Below are 21333 nucleotides of genomic sequence, written 5' to 3'. Positions count from 1 at the left end.
TCACTGAACATCCCTTACATGTGCCCTGTCTTGTCCATCTAAATAATCCTCTTGGCTTTCTTGCTGACACACGCACGTTTGGAAGATGACTGGATCACAACCAAGGTACCAGCATTCAGTACCTCCTTCACACCCCTCCTCCCCGCCTTCCCAAGTACTGAAAATCCAGACAAAATGAAATAGTCCTGGTGTTACCAGGCCACCCTACAGTCATCAGCTGAGGTCAGGGTTCTCTGGAAACAGGTATGTAACTGGTGGTCCCTATCCTACAGGAGTTCAAGACAGCAAGGTCCCTATGGGGCACAGCTCCATCTAGGGAGAAGTTCAGAACATCAGTTAATGGCGGGAGATTACTTCCCTTTTAACTGATGGAAAGCCTTCAAAACATAACAATGTACTTCCCCATCCATTTCCATTTCCAAATCACAGTCAAGAGCTTCTCCTGGCTTTGGGGAAGCTCACAAAGCTTTGTGCTTTCTCTTAGTTCTTGTCAGCTTTAAAAGAGTGAGGAGATCAAAGTTAATTTGATTAGACACACACAGAGGCACAAATACCATCTCCCTTTCCCCAAAAATATTCAGCTCCCCAAGAAATAGAATCACACTGAGGTGAAAACTTATCCATTTTTATTTTTTAAAGAAAAATATTCCTCTTTAAACACAAAGCATGAACTAAAAACCTCTGAGGAACAGCTCTCCTCCCTTGGAGCGCATTTAACTAAACTGTACAGTGTTAGAGCTCCCCAAACAAGTATACACACAAGACATACAGTATTTCTTTCACAGGAAATAACATTTAGGGCTCAAAATTGTCCTCCTCACCCTTCTCTAGGTACCCACTCCATCCAAAGTACACTACCCCTTATTCCCACCACAAGACACAGTGATGATAATTTCTGGATGCAACGTATACTTAAAATAAAAAAAAAAGTATTGGCCAAATTGGCCTTTTCTTGCCTTCTAACAAATGTCTGTGAGAGAGGTTAAGACCATAGTTATTTCCAGGAATGGTGTTTGGAAGAAAAAATATAGCAGCATCCACAAGCAACACAAGCCCGTGATTCCAGCTGCCCTGTTTTAAGGATCCCAATCAGTTCAGCAGCGTTTTACAGATGTTCCCATCACCCAAGAAGAGGGAGTGGGAATAAAACATTCACAAGCCAAATTTGTTGCTTGAGCAGACAGCCTAAAATTCAGTGAATCTGGCCTACATACGCCAGCAATAAGTTTTTTCCCCACATTGCCACAGTGACCAATTTCACATCTAAGATTTTATGTAAAAAGATATGACGACCTTCAGAAATCAGCAACTTGTTCTACCAGTTCTCTCTATCCCATCAAATAGATATGTGCATAATATTTGTCACATCTGCCAAACCACCCAGACTGCGGAACTGGAACCAGACTCTAAAATCCAAATTCTTCCTAATTCAAAACAGTAAAATCATCAAAAGTCTCTCCAAAGGTCTCAGAAAATGCCTAAGAAGCCCATATCCAAAGAAAAACTACCTGGGCTTTTTCAAGGGAAGGTAGGTAATGGAAAAGGTCTGGAAATGGAGCTTGTCTATATTGCCACCAGATCATTAATTTTATTATTATTAAGTAACGCTCAAATCTTTATCAGATCTTTTCCATTGCATACACTCCAACAGTTTTTACAGTAGGAAAAAATATTAGAAAAATAAAATCTCACCCCTGAACAACACTGTATGAAGATCAACATCATCAGTCACAAAGATTTTTACAGGGGGACCAGATAAGCTTTTGTTTCCTCCAAACCAGCCTGATGTAGAAAACAGCAGCAAGATAGACACAGTATCTAAGAGCTAGATTAAGGCCAACAAGATAAAGACAAACACGGGCTCAGATCTTTGAAATGAAGAAGAAACCCCTCCAAATATTTTTATACATATGCATGCACACACGCACACACACATACACACGGATACTTGTGTGTACTATTCAAGCAAAGGCTTCACAACTGTGAAAGCACCACTGGAGAGTGTTCTAGCACCACAATGAAAGAGTTGGTTGTCTTCCCTCTTCAGCGATAAAATCCAAAGTCTTTCTATTGCTTTGGACAAGGTCACCAAACACCCTTCCAAGAACAGTTTCAGGGAGCAGATTCAGAAGTGCGGTGACAGGTTAAAGCATTCCTGTTCTGGAATACAGGCAAGAAGAGGTGTGTTGAGAGGCTGCAGCTCCTTGGTTGCTGTGAAGGAGGAGAAAATTTGTATTGCAATCTGGTAGAGACAGAGACCAACTCGGACTCCGGGGGTGTGCAATGGTAAAACTCAGCGCAGACTGGGAGGTGGAAGTGGAAAGTTTGCATACGTGAAGTCACAGTGCACATCTGTTGGCATAATAAAGACAAGCAAACCCACAGTATTCTCTGGCAAGCTTGTCTCTGCATAGGAGGCCCCTGGGTACGCTGGAGGTCACGACAAGGATCCACGAATGGGATGTCACACCCTGCACCAGGACATCATCAAACTCAAACAGCAGAGGTCTAAACAGAAGCTTGTAATTTGGTTTGCTAGGCATCTTGCCTATACACGTGCTCAAGTGAGCCTGCAGAAGTCTACAAAAGGGACAAAAATCTCTTAACAGCAAGGTTATGCGTCAGGTTTGGCTACAAGTAACAATTAATGCAAATTACAAATGAATTAATCATCAGCCTGCAGCACATCTTTATGCTGTGGGTCTCTATCCCGGGTCTAGGCCTTCATACAGGAGGCACTGGCTGTGCAGCCCTTTGCTAACACTCTGAAGAGGCCGAGAGCGATGCAGAGTCAGGAATGACACCTCCAGCCTCTCGGATCACAGGCGTGGGCACAGCTCTGTCCTCTGCCCATCAGATGCAGGGCAGGTGACGAGGCTTCACCAGCAAGGGAGGATGGGGAGCAACGGCTGGAAGTGGGCTGCTAAAACGGTGCAGGAAGAAATGGAAGAGACAAGGAGACTTAATTTTTCAGTGCTTGAATCACCAGCAGTAAAGCCCCATTTATCTGTCATACAGCATGCTGATTAGAGTCTGGCAATCACTCACATGATGCATTAAGTGAGGCTGTGGTAGGAACTCAATTAAAACATGCAATAAAAAAAAAAATTAAGTGAAAGGAAAAGTGATCATCACTCTGAGGTGTGAATTTTAGGTTCAGAGCAGGGAATTATCAGCAGACATACGCTTTGTTTCTGTGCACATGCAAGAGTACAATAGCGGGAAGAGAAGCAGAACTGAAAGGGAGGAAAAGACACAGCAAGCGTAACACTGTAATTCAAGATGCAAACACAGGACAATGGGGTGAGGGGGAGGAAGGAGAGAAGAAGTTTGAGGTAAAGGAGCCCAAAGGAAAAGACAATAGAAAAAACTCTTCATAGAGTCCGTCCTGCTTAAGGAAATACATAGCTAATGTCAGTTGGCTCTCTTTTCACCAGGTATCCTTGACACGTTGCTAAATCTTCTCTCTTATTTAGGAATCAAACCATAAAGATCACGATTTTTTTTTTCCTAAGGCGTACTAAATGATTTTCAGTATTCAGCACAATATTCGAAATGGCCCCTGAATTCTAAGCAATGCTGAAGACTCATCCTAAAGCAGAAGTGCCCAAATTATAAACTGCTTTTGAAAATCTAGGGCTACTTCCTTCGGGTCAGAAAAGAAGAATCTATCCAGAAGGTTGAATTGTCCAGAAGCAGGCTTGACATTTCTCACTGAGAGAACCTGGGCATTTAACTAAGTAAGAAATATCTTAAATGGTTACTTAGCAAATCCCAATACCAGATCGAGGCGTCAGGTTTCCGGATAAATGTATACAGACAGCTCCTCATGTACCTTCTAATAGAATAGATTTGTGCAATCTACAGCAAGAACAAGCTATGCCACTCACTGCCTCAGTGAAAGAACCAGCAGTCAAGAGTTGTGAGCTGAAGCCCTTTGACTCTGGTGCAAATCATAGAGGTATCCTTTTTTTATTACAGAATTAATTGTAACAGAATTAATGCCTCCTGGGTAAAGCAAAGCACAGGCTTCCTCTTTCTAATGCAAACCACAAAAGGATGTCTGTCTGGAGTTCTGTGCATACCTACAGCAACAGTGCTAGTTGGAGGTATGTACAGACAACAGTTTCTGAGAACCAGCATGACCAGAATGGCAACTGGTGAAAGTGGCCTCAGGGCACAGCCCAGGTGGAAGCACAGAGACACAGAAGATGCAAGAATATGACAGAGCAGCCAAGGTCACCCACGTGCTTAGGCAAGCTTAAGGCAACTAAAGAAAATTCACTGATAATTTAGAGGAGAGTGCCAAAGGGAAGACAGAAGAGGAACCACTGGGCAAAGAGGCTAGGAATGCTGTTACAGTAGCCAAAGCACAGCACCAGCTACTAAGCCACCCCTTTTCTCCATCTCATTTGTTCTAATTCTCCTCATTTTACCAGCACCATCAGCATGAGGTTATTATGTCAGAAAGAAGAGCTGGGGATAGGTTCCTAAAACCATAGCTAACACATTTTCAGACTTGTGTCTCAGGTCAGTTCCTTTGAAAGAAAGTGCATGGCCCATTTGACTGGCCTCTTGCTTTGAACTGGAGCTTTCTGGAAATTCTGCCTGCCACCTCCAGGAACAATCCTGTGGTATGTTCTACCTGGGTTCCTTGTCATGACAGTTGAGCACACAGTAGTTTTTAAAAAAAAGAGCATGCACCAATGGCACGGCCATTAGACACGAAGCCGTGGTTGAATTCTTCTTGTCTTCTCAGAAGCAGGTGGAACCAGAAAGAAAGGGAGAGTTGGCTCAGATCAACGCAGGCTCCGGTAGACATAGGCTGATGTGAAGATAGCATTGAGAGTCAGACTCACAGCGAGCAGACCTCGGAGAGCGGAGTTACCAAAATGACCTTAACAGAAGAAGACAACACAAAGATAAAAAAAGGGAATAGTACAAAGAGATATTAAAGAATTGATGAGATAAATACCAGTGAACATACGTTAGGCTCTTCCTCGCTCTTTGCCCAGTGTTTTCACCATAAGCAAAAGCTGCTGAAGCACTTTTCCTGTCAGAAAAGATTCCACTGCTCTCTTTGGTTCTGTTTTCATCTCATCGCTCTTCCCAACACCCACACCCCCACCCCTTTCCTTCTGTCTCAGTTTAGCACTCAATCAGTATTCTCCAGACAGTCCAAAGAACAGGAACAGCCTTATTAAGGTCCTAGAATAGCAGGCGGAAGATTCATTTTGCTACTACTTATTTATTTGATCTCAAGATCAGGTCACTACACTACAGCACAGGAAAGATCTCAGTGACCCTCACCGAAACGTTCACGCACACATGAAGCACTCACATGACTTGCACCTACCTCTCCAGCCTGCCAAATCTTCCCCTTTGGTAGTTGTGTCTACCACACAGGTAGATGAGTGTGATGAGCGATCCTCCTTTCTGATGGAATTCTCACTGCAAATACTCCCTCCTTCCATAGCAGATCTCATATCTGGAAGGAGAAAAAGATAGGAAAATTCAGAAAGCACCAGTGGAAGCCAAAAGTAGCAGAAGTTACCAGACTAAAGCTAGGCATAAGTAATGAATGTTTGCCTGGTAAAATCATTAAAGGATTGAGGACAGGAGCTGGAAACAAAAGGCAAATTTCACTGCTGTGAAAGCAGTGAAATTTGCCTGCATGTTTGTCTCATACACTGTCCATATCATCATCACCACATCCGTGGTAAAGGAGTTATCCAAACAAGGGTGAAGGCAGTGGCAGTAGTATCCCTGGGGCACCACTAAGTGAGACAACGACATCTGTTTTGGCAGACGAGAAGCTCTCCAGGCCAGTGGATTCTTAAGGGAGCTTTGGTAGCCTAACAGGCATCACCACCTGGGTTTTTCCTGAAGGTTTCCCATCTACTATGTGGCCTAGACGATACGCGGCTTTGCTTGCAAGCCAACTCCTTCCTACAAATGCACTTCCAGGAGTGCAGCAGGCTGCCAGCATACCATGCATTCCCCGCTCGCTGAGGTTCTTCTTTGGGAAGGGGGACAACTCGGTGGCAAAGATGTTGCTATCTGAGTGGGTGTGCTCCTCTGAGCTAGTTGGGGTGAGCAGACCCTCGTTCTGAGACGGGAAAAGCAGCAGCTTCTGTCCTTTCAAGTTCAGGCGGGCAGGGCTGATGAGTGGCCGGCGGTACCGCAAGGAACCTGAGCTGGAAGTCACAGAGCCAGCCACGGATGGTGCTGGAGAGGGGATGCGGGAGGGAGCACAGCTGCCTGACAGCAGGGAGAAGTGCTCTGAAATGGAAACACACCCGAAGAGAAAATAATGAGATTATAATCCCAACACAATAGGCACAGTTTTCTTTAACAATTCTACCAGAAAGGGGAAGGGGAGTTGCAAATGTCCAACATGCCTTGTACTAAACTCTTAATTGATTCCAGTTCCCACACTGCTAAACACGGAGAAACTCCACTTGCATTTTGGTACACTCAAGAATGATTTAGACTAGAGATGGGTTTATCAGGAGCCAGGTGAGCTTTCTCTCTGCTCAGTTGTGTCCATTCAGGAAAGCCTGCATTACACATGATGCTTTGCAGGTAAATCAACCATTCCGGCATGTCCTTTAAAGGCCGCTGGCAAAGAGTTATCAGGATGCAAGGAGGTTTGCACAATGGCATTAGCCCAGGCTGCGACTGTATTCTGGGAGCAAACACTTAAACAGCACCAACAGCCAAAGGATCCGTTTGGGGTCAGGAGGGCAACAGACAGGTCACACAGGAGCAAAAGGGCAGAGCAGACAGGGTGGATAAATTAGCAGTTCCTTGGGCTGGGGAAGGCAAGTGAAACAAACGAGCTGCCCTAGAACAGTTTAAAGTCTCCTATCAAAGCAACCTCAACTCAGCTCTAGAGCAGGGAAGGGTTCCTTGCTTTGTTGCACTGGTTTCACTGTGAGCTCTCCCATGGACAAGGACATCCAACACATGCAGCACCTTATTTTAATGAAATCCCACTCCTAGTTGGAACAGTCTCTGAAGCATTTCTAACAGTGAAACTGCCATTTTCACTGCGATGTGAGCAGGGAGGAACGAATTAAACTTGGATCATGTGTTTCAACCCACTCACTGCAAATCCTGCAAAGACAGCTGCTCTGGAAGGCCACGTGCATTACCTGATGTAGGAGATTCCTTGGTCTGAGATGACTGCGAGGCTGGTCGACTTCCACTGAACAAGTAGCCAGAATCTAAAAAGCAAAAAAGAAACAGTTTGAACCCAGCTGGCTCAGCTACTGGTGGTCTATCCTTCAGAAATGTAACTGCATCATCAGGGGACGGGTATAAATGCAGGCATGAAAAATGTCCCTGTTTTCCTGGGTAGGCTATATGCCAGCATCAGAATACCTACTTTTCCCAGCTGCAGCAGAACAGATCTGCCCAGAAGGCTCCAAAAAACAACCCTGTGACCATATCACAGCCTGGCTTGCCTCTACTTTAAAAGGAAACAGGTAAAGATATGGTTGTATGCTTTCCTCATGAAAAGAGCCTTAAGCGTAGACCACAGAGTGAGATGCACTCCCACCTAGCTGTCAGGCATGGCAGCCGTAATAACGAGGCAGAAAAAAAAAAGAAAAAAAAAAAATCAATGAAAAGTACTGAAGTCAGGAAAAAGTGATACAAATGAAACCTCAGAGCTTAAACTAAAAAATCCCCACAAGACTGCTCTCTCTGCTGCAGTGTTAGCCTAGAAACTGCCACATTTTGGCCTCTGATGGAGAACAGCGTTTAAATGCTATTTCCCATCGGTTAGTTTCAAGCCCAGCAAAACTGAGGGCTTGCTGAGTTGCTGGGAGAGACTTTCCTTAGGCCTATAAACCTTGCGCAGATCGCACAGAGCCCTTAAAAAAACAAAAGAGGAAACGGGGTCTCTAAAGCAGTTTCAATAGTTGTGCCAATGCATATCAGATCCAGACTGAGAGAAGAGCCTGCTCTTCAGCTCAGGTGTAGCAAGGAAAGTAAAGCAAACTACACAAAGCAGGTAGCAGGAAGGGAGCTCTTGCCAGATCGGTTACCCTAATGCTCCAAATCACTTCCAAAAGCTGCTCTTCTCCATTCCCGTGTCTAACTGCTCTTTCTGTCTCTCTTCCACACATAGCCTTGTAGCTTGTGCCATGCTGCCACAAACGCCTGGAGAAGCCTCTAGATTTCAGTAAACCCACACTAGGAAAGCACTCAGTGAGACTTTTTGTTTCACCAAGATGGCAATGGTATGTTCTGTAATATCTTAATGCCAAAACCCCAAATTATCGATGCCGGATACTCCTCTGTGCCACAGGAGCAGCAATCCCTAAACAGGACTATAAAGCGGATACCTCACAGCCCATTTTCTTCTGAAGCATCGTACTGCTCCATTGTCATTTCCATTGGACTAGAAAGTTTCACGCACACTTACCTGCTCTGGCCAAGGAGGGGATGGTCCCCAGCGAGAGCGCCCTGTTGAGACGGCCAGGAAGAGAGGAAGAAGAAGTTCTGCGTGGGGATCTGAAAAGCTGTTGGTTTGTCAGCTGGAGAATACTGGGTGGTGTTGGGACAAAGAGAGACGTAGCAGAGGAAGGGAAGCCAGTCCCAGTGCCGCTGGGAAAGAGCGTAATCGAATCCCCAGAAAGGTACCTGCAAATGACACCACGACAGACATTTAGCAATAAGTACATTCCAGTAACACCCTCTCTCAGTTGTACTTCTTGCATGAACACTTGCTTTGTTATCAGGTTTATACTACTTTTTCAGTGCAGGAGTGCAAGCTCAAGAATGCTTAAGCGTTTACGGGAATGTTCCTACACCTTTAAAACTGGGGAAGGAAGAACTGCTCAACCTTACCTAAATTATTGTGAGACCAACCTGTCCCACAATACAGGGTGAAAAAAATGGTGGGACAGTTTAAGAACTCGGGTACAAATAGGCATAACACCTTGGTTCTCTCCCTGGATGAGAAAATTTCCCAGAGACCACCAGAATGCTTTATAAAGCCCAGATACACATACGAGCAACCACAGAGTACATCCTGTGTTTGTTATGTGCACATGCAAACAACATGCTTAGAAATGTCATGACTGTAGGAAGCAAGTAATCTACTAGTCTTTTTGTCTTTAGAAACCAGAATCAACACCTTACCTCTGATGCCAGTATAGAGAAGAGGATTTTTATGGGCACCTAGATAAAGATTTAGGCACAAGAGCTCTGTTTTAAAACTAACACTGAAACCTCTTTAGTACATTTGCCTTTATTATATCTGTGAGGTAAAGAAGACTCACTACCCTCATTTTAAACATGGGAAAGAGAAGGAAAAAGAAGCTGAATCATTTATTGAGGGTCACATAAAAATCCTATGACAGAACAGAGACACAAACCTGGGTTTTCCAATCCTAAATTGAGGTGTAAACCATTATATTTTCCTTTCCCTGCATATCATAATTAGCCACAAATGCGTACCAGCATGGCTATTCAGAGGGAACTGTGCTCCTGTGGCATACGCTCCAGGAAATGTCTTGCTTCTTCTGCATAAAAAACAATCTCTGTTATAGTGCCTGGAAAAAATGTAAAGGGGCAACAATAACAGCGATTGTGTTTCTAGGTCTGTGAGTTGGTTTCAGTGGGTTCTTTCCAAGTGAAAGAGGGGAGCTGAAAACAAGAGTTTGCAACTTGAGAACACATGATGAGAGGTAACAGACAAAACATACTAAGGGCACCTGTACCAGTTAGCTTGATTTTTAAGTACTACAGACATAAGCTGACTTCTAATCCACTGGTAAAATAACTGTATGAGAGAACTTTGAATTCTAAACAGTTTTTGCAGCTAACACTGCCACAGTGTTTCACACTCAATTACCATATGCAAATAAATTATGCAATTAATTTCCGATACCCCCATTTTATCACCTGTCTTTGCAGCAGTTTAAAATTTAAAAATCAATCTAAGCTGAACAATCTGTCAAAAATTTACTCCTATTTTTACCTTCTTTCTATTCCTCCTTGCAATCACCTACTGACCTTAGTCTATGTGTACAGTTTAGTTGACCTCATTGCATCAGAAATGAGGAGTCAGCTTTGGAGTCTCACTCGTGTCCTCATACCATCAAAATGAGCATTCTAAGAAGGCTGCAATGTTGGACGTATAGGGAGTTTGTATTACTTTTAACAACTGAATAAAATACGTGGAAGAAAGTGTAGAATATCAACAAGATCTCTCAAAAGATCTCCTGTAAGATTTTTGTTGAGTTAGAAAGAGGTAATACTCTTGCCAAGTAAGTCATGACAAAGTACTAATGAAGTATGAAGCGTATATATTTTAAAATGGAGATATCAGACTTTGCACCATATAATCAAGCTGTTAACATTTGGAGATTTAATATCACTTCTGATGAAAACAGAGACAGATGAGAGCAGCAACATGGCTTTTCCTTTGTCAGAGGAAAGCCAGCAGTACATCAGAGTGTGAAGGAATATATGTATCTCAATCTTGCACTGTGAGGTCACTTATGCATGTGTGATTCTCTCTTGGAGATTAAAGAGGTGATGCAGCAATATTATGCAGTGCTAGCATGTCCAGAAGCAGCAGTCTAGAGTTAAGATTACAATTTAAAATATCTTATAAAACTACTTATCTGCTAGTACGAGGCAGACATCAACAATCCCGACCAGCTTAATCAGGCCGAACAACATCTGAGCCAACCAGCTTCCTGGTGCTTGCAAGCCGGACATGCCTTTAACAGTGGCAAGGAACTCGTCAGTCTTGCAGCAGAAACTGCCCAACCTCTTCAGGTTCCAGAGGACCTGGGAAGGGTGTCATGCTTCGCAAACGTGCAGAGTCCTTTAGTGCACATACAGATACGCATTTGCCCCACCACACACAGAGATGTAAATAGCAGGTGTACATGTCCATCTCAGCTTTGTAAGAGAAAACGAATGGGAAAGGAAATTAAAAGTGCAGCTCAGGACTATGGTATGAATCATATCAGAAAGAGCGATACCTACCACCCACTGTGCCATGCCTGTGAAGGGCCAAATCACCGCCTGTGAACGTAACTCTTTTTCCCTAACTTTGCACCTTTTGTATCTTTGGGCTAAGGGATCCAACTTTACGCAGCTCCTTGCTGCACTGGAAAACAGCTTATCTGGTTTATCGGCTTTTGGCAGTTTTTCCCTTAACGGGCTGGAAGATATTACAATCACTTATCACTCATAACCACAATATTTTTCCTGGGATTGTAACTTTTTTGGATCAGCCTTCCATGGGCTCTGCTGCTCCACAGCCCCACTTCTTCTCAACCTCACCAAGTCAGTGCAGTCAGAGCCTCCGGGCAGCTGAGGAATCACTTATCTTGCACCATCCAGAAAAGGAATTTTTCTGGTTAGCAAAGAAGAACTGAAGAATTTTAAGCATAGCATATTAATGCTTTAGGATTGAGTGCTGACCAAAGAATGGCTTAAATATTGATCTGCTCTGAACAAAGTAAATTCCTGCAACATACGCAAAACCCTGTTCCTTTTCTATGCACTCTTCTCTTTAGTGTTTGCCACTCATGTCAAAAGGGCTAGATGCTGCTAAAAAGGAGGGGTGCTGTCATAGGAATATGCTTCATGCCTGAGAATGGTCGGATGAACTAAAACTTCTTTTGGAAGCAGATGGAAAAAAGATGAAGAGATCAAGAGGATCGTAAAGCAGGAAGCAGCCACATAACACCTTGGAATGGAGCACTGTAGCTGTGTCTTTGCTCTCAGACTACCACATTGCTCCAAGCCATTTGTGCATGTGATAATAGCGTGTCTGGTAACAGTGAAAAAGTAACCAAAAAAGAAAGGAGAAGGGGGGAAAAAAAAAAAAGAAAAAAAAAAAAAAGGCTCTGGAGTCAGACAGTTTGTGGAAATAGTCAGGGCCCGGAAGCCGTTTATTTCAGAACTTGGTATTGTGAACATCAAAAAGTGTGTATCTTAATTAGTGTTTACAATGATCACAGCATTACTAGACAGTTGGGCACAACTGTGCTACACAGATATTTTAAAAATAAATAAATAGAAGGTTAAAGAATATCACATGGTATGGGACCGTACACTGTCCTGAAGAAACACCTCCTGCCAGCAGAGCCTCCCCTCCTCTGTCCCAACACCTCCCTCTTACCCAGAGACAACACCCTACCTGCGTGCCTTTCTAATTCACATTTTAACCAGAGATGCTGCATCACCCCTGGGATACAGACATGGGAGACCGTGGGTCAGGTCAGGCTCCAGGGCTGCAGATGGACCCACTCCCACTATCAGGTAATTCAGTACATGAAGTAAGAAGGTAACGTGCAGTCACAGTCGCATGTGCCTGGGTTCACCTGCCAGGAGGCAGCCAGGGAACCATGGGTCAGTCACGGGGTAAAATGTATCCCCTGGACTTAAGGTCCCATGGTAATTTAGCTCTGAGTTACCCGTGTGTAACTGCACCATTTTCTCCAGGCAGCATGGGGGCTGCTGCCGAGACTGCAGGAGTAGCTCACTCTTGCCTTACTGCCGGCTCTGAGATAAGCAAGTGTCTGGGAGCTGACATGCAGTCACTTGTCTGGTCTGCTGCATCACATCAGTCAACGCCACAACCTGTGCCTCCGGTCACACTGACAGAATCAGGAGTAAAGAGCAATACAGCAAATAAAAAACTGGCACAGGGAGAGAGGAGAAAAATGCTAAAAAAGGGCACAGGTCTCAGACACATTAAGATTTTGACATGTGACTTGAGAGTAGAAACTTTAGCTGCCAAGACTAAGAATCCTTTTCTCCTACGTGTTGCCCTGGATGCCCTTGGATGAAAAAGGAGGGTTGAATTATAGCTGAAAATGCTCCAACTGACAGGTCCTGCACTAATACCTTGTAGAGTGCGACAGATGTTTGGCATCAACTTTGCCTTCCCCCCTAGCTGGTGGCACAAAGGTGTGTGTGTGGAGTGTATATACACACAACCAAGTCTGCAAAAATCCAGACTCACTGGCATGACAAAAATGTTCAGAGGACCTCTTCCCTGCCTGCGTACTGGACAGCTTTGGTCCCAAAGGAGGCTTTCCAGGGCATGACTCAAGGTACGCTTCAGGACTGAGTACTGCCCCTTTCACATGAGAGCGTGTGCTATGGCTCAAAGAGGCGCCAAGTGTACTTGCAGGTGACAGCACACCTGGAATGAACCGGCAGGTTATATGTGACAGCACACAATTTCAACAACAGCTCTTTAAAAACCGAAGCAAAGCCATATACCACAGCTCCCTGCTTTCATGAGTGGAGTCAGTCTGGAGCAATCATCTGGCTATTAATTATATTAATTTTTAGAAGAGTATAAATAGTTTGTCCACAATACATCAAGACATACATTCTATAGTATCTAAGCATGATTATTAGCTTCACATAATTTCAGCGTACTTGAAAAATATTCATAAAGCCAAAATAAAACACCACTACACCATTTTAATATTCCCCTTGTGTCCTCACCCTTTGACACACCCAAGCTCAGTTCACTAGGGCATGCAAAGCACAGACGTACAAAAAGAGAAGTTAATGGAAAGAATGGGATACAAATATAGCGTATTTAGAGTTGTAAAGGGCCACAAAGGCTTCAGTTAGCATGCACTGATGTCAGTCAGGGCTTCAGGAAGACCAGAAGTAGCAGCAGAGACACTTACTTGGTTGCTAGCTCTGGGTTCTCCCTCACCCCGCTACAGTCTGCAGAGTTGCTCAGAAATTTAAGAGTGCGGCCCAAACATCCTCTTATTCCCAGCCACACTCACCGGTGGCAAATGAAGGAGAAAAGCACTGGCCTGGCAGACATCCAGGCACTGCTGTCCCAAGCTGCAGCTGTGTCAGTTCCACTGAAGCAGAGCAACACAGTGTTGTCAAAAATCTCAGCCAGGGAAAGGCACTTAAAGAACCCACATCGGCCCCTTTACACATCCAGCTCTGCTGAGCAGGGTACAAGATGCTTTTGAGTTGGCAGATCAGGCATGGCCGCTGTGAGAGCCAGAGTCAGCCACTTTGGGTCAGAGCATGTTTGATTTCAAGTGACACACAAATCCCTCACCACCTCAGCTCCACTCTGTAGTACCATCCTCTGGTCCAGACACCAACACAGGGCCAGCGTAAAAAAGTAGCACCTGACATTAGAGGGTTTTGGGCTAAAATCCTCTAATACTGTTGAGTTAAGATGTTTGCATGCTCTGGCCTGCATGTCTAGAAGAATCCTCAAGCAACAAAGCTGCATCTGGTGACCACAGGTTACCATGTGTTCCTCTGTGGCCTGAGATAAGAGCCCAGCTAAGTGAAAACAAGAAGCTCAAAGCACTGATCAAGTGGTTCTGGATGATTTTTGTGTCAGCCGTGTTAGTTATCAGCCCTTTGTTAGCTATTATCCCCCTCAGCAGAAGGAAACGTAGACACACGTGTCATACAGAATAGCACCTCAGCTTCATGAAGATGGTAGCACTGTGCTTGGATGTTGGACTAGCACCAAAATACCTGAGCTGGAAGCACACGTTTCCTTCTGCTGAAGTCACTGTGGGGGATGCCACTAGGCAGAATTAGATGGCACATCTAATTGCTGAGCTATTTCCTAACCGAACCTCAAGTAAAAAATGCAAAGTTGGCAAAGCACCTTCCTTAGAGAACCTACAGCGTGGCATTGCGTTTCGAATAATCTATTTGGCATTGAAATTAGGTATTGCAGGAACAGTCTCAGTAAAGGCAGTGGTGGCTCAACTATTTTTTTTCCAGAAACAATCAACAATAAAATACTGATAACTGATCTTTTCAGGCCTAATTGTCTAAGGAGACACAATTGGTACAAATGAAATGCTAGCAGTTTATAAATCAAAACGCCTCTGAAAAAAACCCACCACCTTTCTCCTCCTTTTATCCCTCTCCTGCCAAAGATCAATCAATCTCTACCAGCAGCAAAAGCATGCGAGACAAAGCATGTGAGAAAAGCAGAAACAGAGGAGACTGTCAGCATCAGAGTTTCTAGAAGACAAAAAATCGAATTGATGCAAGTTTGTTTTTGAGGCTCTGAGGTTTTTTGTTTTTAGAAGCAGCAGCACAGACATGCTGAGGCAACCAAGAAGTGGGAAAATAAGCTGACACCTGAGCAAAGACAAAAGCTTCTTTGGCATTAAAACTGAACCACACTTCACTATCTGTTTTGTTATTTGGTTTTGCCTTTGAAATTTTTCCAATTATGAGTCCAAAAGTTCTTCAATTATAAGTTGTGGACAAAGCACCACAGAGACCAGGGCTTCAATTGTACAGCTCGGCCATAAAATTAAGTAGCTTTCTGATGTTCTGACAGATAACATTAGTGCAACTTGTAAATATACTTCATTTGTATTAATCTGCATAAAGTTACGACAAATGGATTTCTTGCTTGCATGTCAGTTGCAGTTAACGTATCTCCCAGATGAAAAGATTTTAAACTCTTTCAGTATAGATTTGCGCTTGCTGTTCAAACAGGGCTAAAATGTTTCTTAACAGTATTATTCAGGCTTCACAGTGCAAACCCCGCTTCTTCCCACAGTTTTACCAACTGCCTGTTCCTGCTATCTAGCATGCATCCTCCCCAACCCATCCCAGCACTGCACAGGAAAAAATAAAAAGTGAATAAAAGAGAAGGTCAGGCACAGGAAAACAACATAACACTTAACAGCAAAACATCATAAAAGGCACCAGACCCCAGGGGGCTCAAAGCCAGGGCATGTTTAAATTGCTAAAAAGACGCGGGGGGGAAACAGCTGCTCAGAAGAGATAGGAGACCGCATGAAATAGGACACAGTGAAACTTCATACAGCCTTGACTTTCAGCTCCTGAAAGAAAGACATTTGAAGAGGCTGCCACGTACCTTTAGAGGCTGCCACTTAAGAGTTTCCTTGCTACTGGGCAAGAATATTTGTACAGATTAATTTTATTCTTATTAAAAAAAGGAAGGATACTGCCATCAGAAATCAGGTGTGACATTACCACGACCATCCCCACACTTGGGCATACTTGACAGCAGAGCAGCAAGAGGAACTGCTCTCCTCTGCCACACCAGGTGGTCCCAAGGTCATGGGCTAGAAGATAGCAGGAACTTTCAATCCAACTTCTATAGGTAAGTGCAGAAGACAATCAGAGCTAAATAGAAACATCAGTCTCCTACATTTAACTTTATGGGAAAAACTTGAAAGTACTGAAGCAGGAAGAACAGAGGCAGGAAGAAAAAAAAAAAAAAAAAGGCAGCTAGATGTCTTATTTCACTTAATGGACATAACAGCTCCAGGTTTCCTGGGTCTTCTGCGCAGCTTGTTTAGAGAATGGCAGAACTGGCACTGGATTGGGTTCCCCCCTGGTTTGTTATTTTCCCTGCCACTTCTGACCTTTCACCAGCTTACTGCTGTCTCTCTCAGCATTGCTCCCTGCTCCAACAGGCTGACAGGTACAGAAAAAAGACTGGATTTTTAAGGAACGTTTCCTACCAAATCTTGTAACAGAGAGTAGGAAAGAGGTGCCACAGTGATTGTGAAAATCTAACCCAGCACTGAGGACACTGCACACTTCTCCTGGCTTTTTTTCCCCTTTTGATGAAGTCACATGGCTTCTTGTAGCATTTACTTTGAAACAGTCCTCTAAATGCAATAAAGTGTTCCAGTGGAAAATGGGACATAATGGTTATTATTTAACATTTCCAAAGTCTGAGACTGGAACAAGAAACAACCTGGGACTGTGAGCTGGAAGACAAACCTTTTGGGTCAGAATTGATAAACGATGGGAACGCGGAAGAGTAGAACCAGATTTGCAGATGCTGGACTCCTTTGGCGGACAAGTAAGTAACCAGCCCTCAGAGTAGCATCGTTCACAAGCACCAGAATGGAGAAAGGCGTTCTGTTTGCTTGGAGGTGGATATTGCAGTTATCTGAAGGCACTGGAAAAAAGTTCCACAGGAGAGCACATATGGGAAGCAGGTTTGTGTGTCCCCTTCTCATGCCGGTGGTTAGGTTACAGGCACACGGTCCTTCAGCCAGGAGCTGCACCTTCCCACGACACACTCAGCTTGGCTTAATATATAACAATAACAGAGCCTTTGTTAGTGCTACCTTGCTGCTTTCGCAACTAATACCAGTTTGAATAGCAGTAACTATGAAAAGCTATAAAATATCTTTTGTCTCCTTTAAAAAAGCTTCCAAAAGCTTCTATAATTTCACCAGCATCTGCAGTAGCCAGTAGTGTCTGAATCTTTCAGCAGGAACTGCAAATAATTTATAGTCAGACCTCCATTCTGATTATTTTAGAGTTTACACACAGGAAGATCAAGACACTCAATTAACTTCTATCAGACTATTAGTGTGGCAAGTTCCATTGCGCTACTCTGAACACAATAAAATAGCAGATCTTCTGTAACAATGCTATTTCCTCTTGAAAGACCCAAATCTGGATGAGAAATTCAGTGGAGTGCCTTGCAAAAAACAGTGCAGGATAATCAGATTGCTTATCCTAAGAGGCCCCAGAGCAAGTTAATCCTACAAAAACCCAAGCAGCTGAAAGCTCCTTCCTCCCCACACAGTAACATCCAGTCATCCCAACTTTCAGTGGAGGACTGCCAGGCACCCAATTCAAAGTCACCACTTCCAGACCACTTCCTTCAGCAGCATTAGTGCCAGACTTTAAAAAAGAACCTCTCCAAGTAAAAAGAAAAATACCATGCGGTCCTACAGTAGAGGCTCCCACCCCTTCCTATAGCACATCCTTCCAATCTGTGTTCTCAACGATAAGGAAAACGGTGACTGAATTAAGTAGTGATGTACAATGAAAGCCGTCCACATACCACAGCATATGGTTGTTCATCCCATATTTCTTCTCTTTCTAAGGCTACAGGATTGGAGGAACATATGCATTTTTATCCAGTTGTGGTTTTATACAGATGCTCCTTGGGGGAGGTGGGTGGGTAAAACCGAAGAAAACCAGCATAGAAAGCAACAGCCACCAGTAGATTTGAAAATTTAGCCTAAAACAGCTGAATACCTTCATATATTCAAATTAAGACAACCTGAGCTACATAACCTTCTAAAGCACCCTTTTAAATAAATTATTGAAGTTCCAGTCAAAAGCACTTAAGGACACCTCTCCATTTAAAATAGGAGTCATAGGAGACTGGCAGAGCAAGAGAACATGCAGTTAACTGATGATGCACAGTGGAAGGCGAGAAGAACCAGGTTATGGACTACATGTGTCCTCTCCTCCCATGCCTGTACACCATGCAGTGTTTCTACAGCACACGGTACGAGGACCTGGAATCCAGAGGCAAGTTCCCATCAGTTCGAAATTAAAATGACCAGCACCATTAGAAAACTGAAGGTGGCCTGGGCCCCATGGAGGATCAAGGCAGAGGATTCCTCTGTGACTGGCTAAGGATGGACAGGAGAAGCCAGAACCTCTTTGGCTGGAGGAGCAGAATGGGGAGGAGGCGGCTGCATTTATGGAGCAGTTTGTGAAGCAGCTGCTGGAAGAATTGGCTTTGGGGAGGTTGGATATTTGCACTGCTGACGTAGGATTCAGGAGGAAAGGAGAATGGAGGCAGCAGGAGTAGCTTCCTTTGCTAGCACCAGCAGTGGAAATGCTCCAAGCAGCTAGCACAGTGGGAAGCAAGGATGGGGGGGGGGAGGGAAAGGAGAAAAAAAATATATATAAAGGAAGAAGAGATCTTCACTGCTTATCTAATTAAAAAAAAAAAAAAAAAAAAGAGGAAAGGAAAATAAAAAGAGGAGAGAGAAGCACCAGTCGCAAAGAGTTCACAAGGCTTTTTTTTCCTCCTTCCCCCAGCGTCACTGCTCTGGCTCTGACCTTCGGGGCCGGTATCTCCGATGGCCCGTTGATTTCCGCGTGGCCACTGCTGCGGTGAAGCCCACCAAGCAGCACAAGGATGTGGTGCCAAATTTAGCTGTGTCTAGCCAGGTGGGTGTTTCCGTCTTCAGGTACCTCTCAGCTAAATGCAGACTCATCACTACGAACCACAAGACTGAAGCAAACGCATCAATTCTCCGGAGCCTGTAATGCCAAAAAGAAACCCAACAAGACACAAGGTAAGAGTTTTAACACCAGCAAAGCCCCTTGGTCCTGAGAAAGGAGAGGGAAGGTGGGGAAAAGGTGGGAAGGGTACAGAGAGTGAGCAGGCTATGTACTATATCTTACTACGGTTATATCATCTGCAGTCCTTGCCACTGCTGTGTAAGAACCTGAATCAATAAGTTCCATTCTCTACCAGATTACAGAGCTGCATGGGGAGCTTTTCATTCACAGTAATTCAAACTTAAATTGAATGAACCAAGGCACAGACCCAAAGCAAGCTCTGCTGTCTCCATCCAGCCGGCAGGCAACCCAAAGAACAACAGGGAAAACTGTGTCACCCAGTACTACGTTTGCCATTCTGGCAACTTTTACCCCCAGCCCACTGAGTTAAGACAGGGCAAAAGACCTCCAACATTATGCAGTTTTCCTTTAAGCAAAACAGAAGAAAAGAGCACACCCACCTGATCCGCCCAGCTAAGAACATGGCCAACAGGCAGGTGAACAGCCCAAGGACAGCAACTGCCATCTGGTGATTCTTCCCGTAAGCCCATGCAGCACTCAGGTTCTCCACCATCTGTTCTGGGAGCAGGCGGAGCAGCTCCCGCCAGCCTGCCGTGGTCACAGAAGTGTCATTTTCCAAGTCTGCACGTGAACTCATGCCAGTCCTGTTCTGAATGGACGCTGGACCAGAGGAGACGGGAGCAGGAACTGCTGCACTGAGTGAGAAGGGGTCGCCTGACCCATACAAGGCCATCAGAACCAGGAATGCGCAGCTGATGAAGGCCAAGAACCGCAGAAATATCACCTGAGCTGGTGTGGTTATGGAAGCAGAAGAGGAGGATGAACATAAATTCTGCAGAGGAAGGGAGAAACACCTTGTCAGAAGCTGAATGAACTGTAGTAAGGTTTTGAAACGGTGCTTTATGAAATACTTCCAGACTGTGTGGTTTACTGCTCATGTCCTTTTAAGGCTGACACCACATGGGATGTTGTAGACTAGCAAAGTGCAACAGCAGAGCTGTGAGCAGAAGCCAAGATCAGGCAGGGCAGTGAGACAAAGAGAAGGTCATAAATCACTTCCCATCATTCTTTCCCCCCCTCCCCTCCGCCTGTATTCTGTAGTTCCCTGCACTGTACTTATAAATGATTTTCCTCACTATACTCAAAACCCTATCTCCCCTTTTCTGCCTTTCCCACTATTTTTCTTTCACTCTGTTCCTATTAGACTTACCTTCTGGCAATTGCACTGAATGACACTAGCAAGAGGAAAAGCTCAAACTAACATCAGAAGCATCTGTGGCAACTACCATATGCTCTTCTAAACTTCTACCATGCACCCAAGCTCCCAGTTAGAGCACCCCAAGGCCGCTGCCTACCCTTCCCAGCAGTAAACCCAGGTGCAGAGGTACCTTATTCTCTGCACTTCCCCCTAAATTCCCTCATGTTCTCCCACCATGTACCTGAGTATAGGTCTTGTCTGTCTCACGGCGTTTGAAATGGTGGCTGAGCAGCAGCGCCCGGAGCTGCCGATTCTGATGTTTGATGTAGTACTCCACAGCAGCCTGGCATGGACGGCACAGCTTGTAGGTCTGCTCCAGGTGGTGCTTATACACCTCAATCTCCTCATCATATTTGCCCTGGTGAGAGGAGAGGAAAGGTAGGTGAGAAGTGCAGGTCCCTCACCAGTTATTGTGCTTGTTACTGACATGTGAGCAAGGCCTGCTTCCAGTCTCCATAGAAAAAGCCCCCTGAAACCAGGCCTCAACAGTGACCAAGCTGGAGGCCAGCAGTACAACCAACTTTGGATACAGCTGACCCAGCCGCCATGTCCCAGAAGTGACAAAACAGCCCTTGGAGAAGGCTTCTGTGGCCCAATTTCAGGATGTTGAATTTCTGTGGCCCAATTTTGCTGTCTTTGTTGAGACCTTATGAACTCAACAAGGAAGATGAGACAAAAAAACTAGAATTGCTCTTCCCCTCCTCAAATGAGGGGACACAAAAGACCTGTTGTCCATTCACACCACAGTGCCACAGAAAGAGACAAACTTCCGAAACTTAGCCTTAGCCTCAAACGCTGTCACTGTCTGAAGGTCCTGGTGAGATAAACTCCATAAATCATTAACAGTACTTGTAAAAACAGACAGCAGGTAGGCCCAAAGGCACATTTTTCTACATCACTACAGTGGAGATACCACTGATCGCAGAGGATCCTGAGGCTCTTCCATCTCCACTCCCAGTCTCTAT

General features: G+C 44.5%; 1 protein-coding gene across 3 annotated transcripts in view; it reads right to left on the bottom strand.

Annotated features, from left to right (window-relative positions):
* Positions 1–609: 609 nt before the first annotated feature.
* TMEM201 (transmembrane protein 201) overlaps positions 610–21333 on the bottom strand; it is a 29180-nt gene continuing 8456 nt past the window's right edge. The window contains exons 4-12 of one of the 3 annotated variants that reach the window (XM_074560813.1): positions 20550–20726; positions 19551–19942; positions 18865–19068; positions 8435–8652; positions 7158–7229; positions 5992–6282; positions 5357–5488; positions 4988–5053; positions 610–4897 (exon numbers count right to left, since the gene is read on the bottom strand). In XM_074560813.1, the coding sequence (XP_074416914.1) occupies positions 4989–5053; positions 5357–5488; positions 5992–6282; positions 7158–7229; positions 8435–8652; positions 18865–19068; positions 19551–19942; positions 20550–20726 (1551 nt within the window). In that variant the 3' untranslated portion in view covers positions 610–4897; position 4988. Of the gene's footprint in view, positions 4898–4987; positions 5054–5356; positions 5489–5991; positions 6283–7157; positions 7230–8434; positions 8653–10808; positions 10927–16767; positions 19069–19550; positions 19943–20549; positions 20727–21333 lie in introns of those variants that run through there. The other 2 variants (XM_074560812.1, XR_012583980.1) reach the window with 2 other exon arrangements.

The sequence above is a fragment of the Larus michahellis genome, chromosome 16 (genome assembly GCF_964199755.1).
Source record: "Larus michahellis chromosome 16, bLarMic1.1, whole genome shotgun sequence".
Classification (NCBI taxonomy): Eukaryota; Metazoa; Chordata; class Aves; order Charadriiformes; family Laridae; genus Larus; species Larus michahellis.
This window is presented reverse-complemented; position numbering and strand designations above follow the sequence as displayed.